The 9,023-nt window shown below is 40.6% G+C and overlaps 1 protein-coding gene across 1 annotated transcript; it reads left to right on the top strand.

The window, feature by feature from the left end:
- The first annotated feature begins 2,090 nt into the window (after positions 1–2,090).
- On the top strand, positions 2,091–7,684 carry aipl1 (aryl hydrocarbon receptor interacting protein-like 1). The gene is made up of 6 exons (XM_044354369.1): positions 2,091–2,306; positions 3,992–4,171; positions 5,778–5,966; positions 6,162–6,338; positions 6,463–6,604; positions 7,082–7,684. The coding sequence occupies exons 1-6, from the start codon at positions 2,211–2,213 to the stop codon at positions 7,279–7,281; spliced, it is 984 nt and encodes a 327-aa protein (XP_044210304.1). The 5' UTR covers positions 2,091–2,210; the 3' UTR covers positions 7,282–7,684.
- Positions 7,685–9,023: the final 1,339 nt, after the last annotated feature.

The following is a 9,023-nucleotide window of genomic DNA, read 5'->3' as shown; positions in this document are numbered from 1 at the left end:
GGTGTTATGTATATGAATGAATGGCCTTTACACAGGGAATGGCTCCTCCCCGGGAAATCCATGACTATACTTTCCAGAAATAGAGTATGACTTGCTTAAAGTGGAACTAATGCATCAGTGACGGGTTTCAAGCAGGGCTAAATATGATGGAGACCGGGGTGTACCTCCTGCTCGCAGGACTGCTCGCAGCTTAACTTGTTCTCAAAGACGTGTGTGCATGCGCTTCAGCACACTGGCACATTTGATTTCCCACACTACAATGTACATGCAACAAATTCAGATGTGCATGCACGTATAAACACACACACACACACACACACAAATGCACCTAGACAAACATAGGCAGAGCAGTAGAGAAAGGTGTAGGCGGTGTGACGCAAGCAATATGAGTCACTGACACAAAGCCCGAGTTACGCACACACCATTGTCATAGCATCACCTCTCCGACAGGTTGGATGGATTGCTGCTCTCTCTCCTCTTACTGGCAGGAAGTAAATGATCAAAGGCGAGGACACAGACACAACTTGAAATCGCCAGATCATCTACAGTAAAAGTTTTCTTTTAAGGATGGAGCTGATGATTATTCACATAATCTGTTTCTATGAACAAAAAAGTGGTAAAATAATGTCTTCTCGCTTTTAAACTCAGAAATATGATTATGATGATGATGTAAAAGGCTGTAACTATAGCAACACGAACCTGTCATCCAAGAGAAGCACCACACCATATGCCCCTGTTGCATTTTCTGTTTCCAACACTACAGAGAAATTCTGCTCCAGTCCCTACATGCAAAGGATGGAGGATGGAGGAGCAAAACCCACACAGAAGAGAAACAATTTATTTTAGTTTTTTAAGTATACCGTCATCATAAATGTGTATTTGTGTAGTCCAGTATCACATATAAATGTCTCAAAGGGCTTTACAGGTCCACATCAGCAACACTTTGAAACCCAGGCCCAAATTGGCCAAGAAACACCACTCCTACTGCACTTCCACTTTTGTCCACAAGAGGGCATAAAAATCTGTTCATCGCCTGTGCTGGGAAAGCTGCCAAGTACATACCGAACTGTTGCCCAATCCTGTTTGTCACATCAGTGGAAAAAAGGCAAACTTGATAGTATGTTGCAGCACTATCCACGGGTATAGAGGTCTTATTTGAATAGAGATAAGGTAGCAACCTTGCCTGATAATTCATGGTGAAATACCTATACTGCCATCTTGCTCCACAGGGGGAAACACAAAGCTGTAAAGTTATACAACTGTGAGCATTGCCAGGGTACAGTTATGGGGTTTTCTATTTGTGCAATTAGTACGGAATAAGGCATTAACACTGGGTAATGTTTGAGAATAATTGCCTCCTCAAACTGCTTGCAGACTTTGTTAGCAAACACGACAGGAGCCTTGGATTACTCACACACTCTCTCACACAGACACACACACACACACACACACACACACACACACACACACACACACACACACACACACACACACACACACACACACACACACACACACACATACACACACACTGCCCAGATGGGAGACAGATGTTTAATAGACAAGGTCAAGGAGTCCATACTGTAATTGTCTGCCCCGCCATTTCTCAGTATTCACTGCATTGTTCAGATCACCACATCCACATAAATCCAGGAAATTTCCTCTGGAATGGAAACCATGTCCTACTCTCACAGACCTATTTGTGTTCTTTTACTTTTTCTCTTTCTCTTGCTTTCTCTCTCACTCACTCACGCACGCACACACACACACACACATGGTCTTCTGATACATTCAACAGATCTGGATTCTTCACCCACACAAACATACTTGCACTCCTAAGAAAACAAAACACCTTCATGTGAGGCATTTGTTGCTGATAGTAGCCATCCAAAGGCTTGTTCCACTCCACATTTCTCTCACTCTGAGGCTCTGTTTCTCCTCCTTTCTGGATGTTTCTGGAGGCTGACAACATTCAAAGAAAGTGCTGATGAAGACGGGTACGTGAAGCAACACAAAGACGATGAAACATAAGGAGAGGTGGAGAAGTTTCTAATCTCATTATCCCTACCTAAGCTAATCCAATACCTCCAAGACATCCATACCCTTTACACATGTTGTGCGCCACACATCACATGCTCAGACTTACTCATGAGATATATATGCATGACAATATAAGGTGATCAATATCTGTAAACAGAAAAAAGTCAGATATGCAGGATACGCTGCTGCTGAACACAGAGGGCATCAAAAAAACCATCCTGCATGGAGGGACTGGAGAAATCCCAAAATTCATCACTGGTGCAAAGGTACTGTAGGCCTTTATTTATACTTTCTAATAAATCTACGACATCACTTTTTTATCATCTATACAGACAAAGTTGTGTGGGCCCACAGCTATTTAACTGTACAGCCTGTTTCCTACACATAAAATAAATCTAACTGAACAATATCACAAATAAATTGTATTGTATTCTATTTGTGGTCCTGTTTTGGACAACTTATATATCACAAAGCTAGTGTCAATATTCTAAATCTAATTAAAGGCATTATTGCAACTAAGTGCAATTAACATATGTACTTAATTATCATATTGTGCACAGCGCACAGCACACAGAGACTAAACAGGGCAGTTTTACAAATTATATTATATAGACTTTTAAACATGGAAGATGTGCTCTTATTTAATACTAATACTAATAAAGAATCAATTCAGCTGCACATTAAGCTTGGAGTCTGTGTGTTGTGTCTGCTTACGTGTAGTCTATGTTCTGGACTTAAAGGAGCAATAAGTAAGTAAAACTGTTATTGGCCTGTTGAACTGTATGACCGTAGTCTGTGAAAGGGTTGTTGTTCAATATGGACAACTTCATTAATTGAGATTCATGGTTTTTCATTTTCTGGGCTTGCAACAATTTCTGCCTAAACAGGAAGAGTGAGGTGAGGCAAATTAATGTTGTTGCAATTCTCACTGGCAGCCAGTTGAGGTTGATAGAGGACACAAATCACTCAATCCCCCTTTTAATGGGCACGATATTTCAGAGGTAAATCAATACACTTTGAGTTACTGAATGCACAAGGTGTGACAAACTTAGTCTAACCTGAAGAACACTGTTTTAAAATGTGTGTTGATTTGTTTTTTATTTTTTATGAGGGAAAGCCTCCACTTCTGTGAGAGATAAACCTGTTTGACAATGAAACTATTCTATGATTTGAACAATAGCATTTCTGTGATGTTTTAGGAATTTCTAGCTTTGCCATTTCCCTGTTTACACCAGCTGGGTGAGGCTCATGACTTACGTGGCTTATTGAGTCTGTGTTTTTTTTTCTGAATATGGAAATCTACTTGGCACTCTTAACTGCTCCTGAAGTTTTAGTGTTTACAACTGATGACTGATGAGTCACTAAAGGTATTTGACATCATCCTAGGTTCACCATCTTGACTTGTAGGGGTACCCTATATGAGGGCATAAAATATGGGAGAAGTAGGGAAAAGAGCCATTTTTGCACCACAGTGAACACTTGATTTCACTTTCCTTGGACGTTATACAAGCATGCAGCTTGGCATGTCTATCTTTCCTCCTGTCTGTCTGCCCTCTTAAATAACTGAGCGAAGTTGGTGACATAACAGCTTTGTTGAGACTGATGTTCATTTGTGTTCTGCAGACCCCTGTTTCAACAAAACACGTTACTGTCGTCAGTCAGTGAGTTTGGACTTGCGGCAACTCTTCCTTTTGCCATTTGATTTCATGGTATTTGAGATCATACAAGCACCAGATATTTGACTTCTTAAATGATAATGTCACCTTGAAATCTCTCATTAAAAAACAGTCATTGTCCATTTTTTTAAAAAGTTGACACACACTCATAAGTATCTGCATTACTGATGAAGACATTTCCCCCACTATTTTTGTCTATACTGTATAGTTTAACAAACAAGCTTTAATTTTCCTCTCAGCATGGTTCTTCTCTCTTGTGGTTGTTTTTACTCCAGGTGACGTTTCACTTCCGCACCCAGTTGTGTGATGACGATCGCACGGTGATAGATGACAGCAAGGTGGTCGGGACGCCCATGGAGATGGTGATCGGCAACATGTTTAAACTGGACATCTGGGAGACCCTGCTGTCCTCCATGAGGATCGGTGAGGTGGCCGAGTTCTGGTGTGACACCATTGTGAGTGTTAAATGTTAAAAAGTGCTTGCTGCCTTGTGTGTTTCCCTGCTTACTTGCATGTTTGAGTTTAAGCACAGTAGATTATAGTCTGAATAGGACAAATCTGCTCTAAGTAGTGTGATTGTGCACTTCAGACAGCATGATGTCATACTGCAGATGTGGAAGTTATAGACGCTGCCTTCAATAATAAACAACAGAACAACACAACAACATGTTGCATGTTCTCAAGTTAGGGTAAACTTGAGAACAAGCCTAAACATAAAGCACAAGCAGATATCGCACACTTAGTTATGAAATAGAAAATGAACACAAGTAGCCAAATAAGACTCACTTATCTGAATCGAACTAAATTTTCTGCAAATTTTTTTTTTGTGTCTAATGTTGTGTCTTTGCGTGTTGTTTCTGTGTGACCTCTTCCAGTTATGAAAGCTGTTGCCCCATGCAGACACCTAATATATTGACATATAAAGTATGTCGCTATACCCAAGAGAAGACGCAAACATATCTCCTTTAAGTATTTTGATATATGTGTATGTTATATAATCTATCATTCATTATGTCTGGTCTGTGTATGATTCTGTGTGTGTGTGTGAAACACTGTCAGAGACAGATGGGTTGAGGCATACTGTCATTAATCTGCAGCAGCCTCACTTTTCCCTAATCGGCTCTGATTCCTGCTGAATCAGCACTACTGACTCCCCTCCACTCTGATTAGATTTGATGGGGCTTAGAGCATTTATTCACTCCTCTGAACAACATGGCAGCTCCACATACTACCACTACTGGATATTTTGTGCAGTATCAGTGCGCACTCCCATCCAGTGGAGGGAAAACTTGCCATGTTAAACTGAGGAAACAGACTGGGGACTCAAAAAGACACTTAAAATACAATTAATTTCTAATCAGTTCAATGTAAAAATGTGTTAGACTTCCTGTGTGTGGTCTATACAACCATGCTACCCTTGACAAGTTGGTAACAACAAAATTAAGTCTGTGTATAAAATAAATATAGGTTTTGTTTTTGTTTCTACTGATTAAAACTATTAAATTGTAAAGATGTATTATTGTCTGTTATGTTTGGAATGATAGTGCTGCAACAAAATGTAAAAAATATTTTATAAATACTTAAATGAAATTTATAAGATCAGTAAAGATGAGGTTAGAGGTCACTGTGTAACTGTGCATTCAGTTTAAAGAAATCTTAAGTCCAAAAACATCCAAAAGATGTGCAATTTTTCACATTTTCATTTGGCATTTTCAGTTTCACAGTTACTTACAGTAGCAAACTGCACATAAAATAAAGAGGCATACTCAGATTACAAGGTAGAAATGTTGCTCTTTGAGGGGCACAGTGACACCTTCAGGGGACAGACTGTAACAAGGGTGCAAGGTCAGGCTTAAAAAGGAAATCCCACCATAAAGTAGAATTTACATATTATTACATAAATCCCAGAGCTGAGAGAAATCACAAAACTGTGGGCCTCCTAAGATTGTGCAACAATCCTTTGGTGTTGAGTCTGGACTTCAGGCCATTCACAGAGACAAAACATTATAATGAAGCGATTCTGTTTTAATTTTGACCCTGATGATCCTCCTTCCTCTTCAGCACACCGGTATTTATCCAATAGTGGCCAAGAGCATGAGACGCATTGCAGAGGGAAAAGACCCAGTCGACTGGCATATCCATACATGTGGTATGGCCAACATGTTTGCCTACAACAGCCTTGGCTACGACGACCTGGATGAGCTGATGAAAGAACCAAAGCCCCTCTACTTTGTCCTGGAGCTGATCAGGGTGAGAAAGAGCGGAGACGAACACACAAGAGGAAGACATTTTTGTCAAATAGAAACTGCACTGGCAAAGAAAAAGTTAAAAAACGAGGAATAAAATCTACTTTGTGTAACACATAGATGAGGTTTAATATATCAGGACAAAATAAAATATTGTAACTTATGGAAACAAACTCCCATGTATGCACGTGTTTGACAGGTGCACCAGCCCAGTGAGTACAACAGGGAGTCGTGGGCTCTGAGTGATGAGGAGAGGCTGAAAGTCGTGCCCGTGCTGCACGGTCAGGGAAACAAGCTGTATAAGTCAGGACGCTATCAAGAGGCCACGCAAAAATACAAGGAGGCCATCATCTGCATCAAGAACGTTCAGACCAAGGTGACTCAGTCAAATAAGTTGTCCAAAACAGATTATTATTTGCTTCTACAGAGCAGCATGTGCGGCATTTTACAAGATATGGATGTAAACTATAATAAACCTGACAAGAGTGTTTCCCTTGCAGGAGAAAGCATGGGACGTCCCATGGCTGAAGCTGGAGAAGATGGCCAACACCTTAACACTCAACTACTGCCAGTGTCTCCTGTGCATGGAGGAGTACTACGAGGTCATCGAGCACACCAGTGATATAATCAATCAGCACCCAGGTTGGGCACTGATAAAGTCTATAGGATGATGACGATGAATAGAAACTTATCGAAGCAGAAAAAGTTGCTAAATATACCACAACATTCCAGTCAGTCGATATGAGAATGTGAAATACAGTTATGCAGTGTAAGCATTACACCTCACAGTTTATTCAGCATTTAACAAGCAGGGTGTGTTTTCACAGTGTGTGCAAGTCTTTATGGTGGCTTTAAATGTGCCGTATGTTTCATGTGTCTATAAAAGTCCAACCCTATAAAGATCTGGTGCCTCTATTTCAGCTAACATGTGCAGTCTGTACTTGTATGTATTCATAGATGCACATGTGCATGTAACCGAGCAAATACTTCACTATAATCATTCAAATGTGTACTTTTGAAATCCCCAGAAATGCAGAACAGACATACTTTGTACTGTAGAGCAGCAGATGTCCTTCACATTAATATGTCCTGACAAACGTGTTTATATTTGTCCTCCAGGGGTAGTAAAGGCCTTCTACCTGCGTGGGAAGGCCCACATGGAGGTTTGGAATGAGGCGGAGGCTCGGCAGGACTTCAGCAGGGTGCTGGACCTCAACCCGGGCATGAAAAAAGCCGTCAAGAAGGACCTGGCTGTGCTTAACATGCGTATGGAAGAGAAGAACCAGGAGGATAAGAACAAGTACAAGGGTATGTTTTGAAGAAGCTGCTGCAAGATCGATTGCAGCTAAGGCTGGAGAATCAGTGCGGTGATGGGCTAAAGAAGAATCAAGTTGTTAAATATCACCATGCTTAGTTTTACCTTTAACCACCACACCTGACTCCCTGCATAGACTTCCACAAGGGCTGTGAGACACTCAGGAGTGTGAAAGACGTATGAACTTGTCTTTCTTTTCCCTCCAAACCATGGCCGAGTGCTGAACAAAGACAGAACCAGTGGTTTAGTAGTTTAGTAAGGCCCAAAGAGGTACCTAAATGCTAGGATTATGGATGCATCATATGTGTTTGTTTATGTGTGTGTGCTTTGTTTATGTAATATTTCATTGTCATGTAAATCATGTATCCATCGCTGATTTATTGCCACTAATAAAGTGCTGGAACAGCTTTGTTGGATTTTTGTGCTTAAATCCTCATTCACCCACCATCATTGTAGCTTTTTCCTAATGTCAAAGAGCTTAAGTAGTGGCTATCTTGAAGTCCCACTCCACTACAACATGTGTTTTTCTTCTTGTTCCTTCAGTTGGATGTTTGAGCTTCACCGTGCAGAATGATGTATGTGCAGAGTTTGACACTAGAAGGCTGTTTTCACTGCTGAAAGTGGAAAGTGAAAGAGCTCATTAAAATCTGATTTTAAGGGGCAGGCCTACGAGCATGATTTGTGACATCACAACTAGTGGGCCAGTATGTAATTTACACAAGTATAATGTGGAAATTTAAAACCTCCAGTGCATATACACTGAGAATGGATTTTACAGTGAGGTAGGAGACATCTTGTGTCCAGCACCTAAACTTTTGAAATTAAAATATTTGCATATTCATAGATTCTGTATTTTTAATGAGGTAGAAGGAGAAGATGGCATTTTAAGGATTTTTAACAAGAAAACTGAACACTTTTGTGGAAAAACATGTCAGACATAATTTATCATTCCAAGCAGAGGATTTTTATATGTCCTAAAACATGTCTAAAGGGGATCTTTACAACAGGAAGTCAGTTGTTTTTGTCTTGTAAGCTAACCATCCTTCCACAAGATGGGGCTCTGTTCACAATTATTCTTCTGTTTCAGCCTGAGCTCAACATGGATCCTGTTAAAAACCCTGTCAGAGAAATTATCCTGAGCCTAAGCAGCATTCCCATCTTCATGAGGAGTCTAGGGGCTCGTAAAAATAAATGATCTGGGCTGTTGTAGCTACTGCGTGTCTCTTTCCCATCTTTCCTTTCTTTAAAGTGCTTACTGTAGACTGTTTGTTACGAAGTGGTAAGAGATGAGAGAGAGAGATGGAAGGAAACGGAGGGAGTTTAATGAGAAGGGTGATTTATGACTAATACCTCTGGTTTTCAGGACAAAGAAATGCACTGAAGAACAAATTTGAATGCACTTAGGTTTGCGCATTGGGAACAAATATTAGATCAATAGTGTTACATCACACTAAGAGCTCAGTTTCATTCAGGGAATCCCCACTCATTACTATCTGCACTGTTCACTAGTGCAGGTCACAGAGCAGTGTAGCAGTCACTCTGGGAAATAAGGCTGACGCTAATGCAATGGTCTAATGATGGGGGAAATCAATAGGAGCAGATCAAAGGCACAGAGGATGGCGATGAAACATTCAAGCTACCATCCAGCCCATTACAACGACCTTTACTAATGCAGCTCTTGCTTGCTGCTGAGTCTTGCCTGATCGGAGGCAAGTAAACAACTAAAAATGTGGTTGAATACTAGAA

Source organism: Thunnus albacares, chromosome 6 (genome assembly GCF_914725855.1).
Source record: "Thunnus albacares chromosome 6, fThuAlb1.1, whole genome shotgun sequence".
NCBI classification, from domain to species: Eukaryota; Metazoa; Chordata; class Actinopteri; order Scombriformes; family Scombridae; genus Thunnus; species Thunnus albacares.
The sequence above is the reverse complement of the archived record's forward strand: the minus strand, read 5'-3'. Positions and strand labels throughout refer to the sequence as shown.

What these genes read in the sequence shown, in the direction of transcription:
- aipl1 (XM_044354369.1), top strand. Translation starts at nt 2,211, where the DNA reads ATGCAGGATACGCTGCTGCTGAACACAGAGGGCATCAAAAAAACCATC. An exon ending in AATTCATCACTGGTGCAAAG is followed by an intron (nt 2,307 to 3,991) that starts GTACTGTAGGCC and finishes TTTTTACTCCAG; the next exon opens with GTGACGTTTCACTTCCGCAC. An exon ending in TCAAGAACGTTCAGACCAAG is followed by an intron (nt 6,339 to 6,462) that starts GTGACTCAGTCA and finishes TTTCCCTTGCAG; the next exon opens with GAGAAAGCATGGGACGTCCC.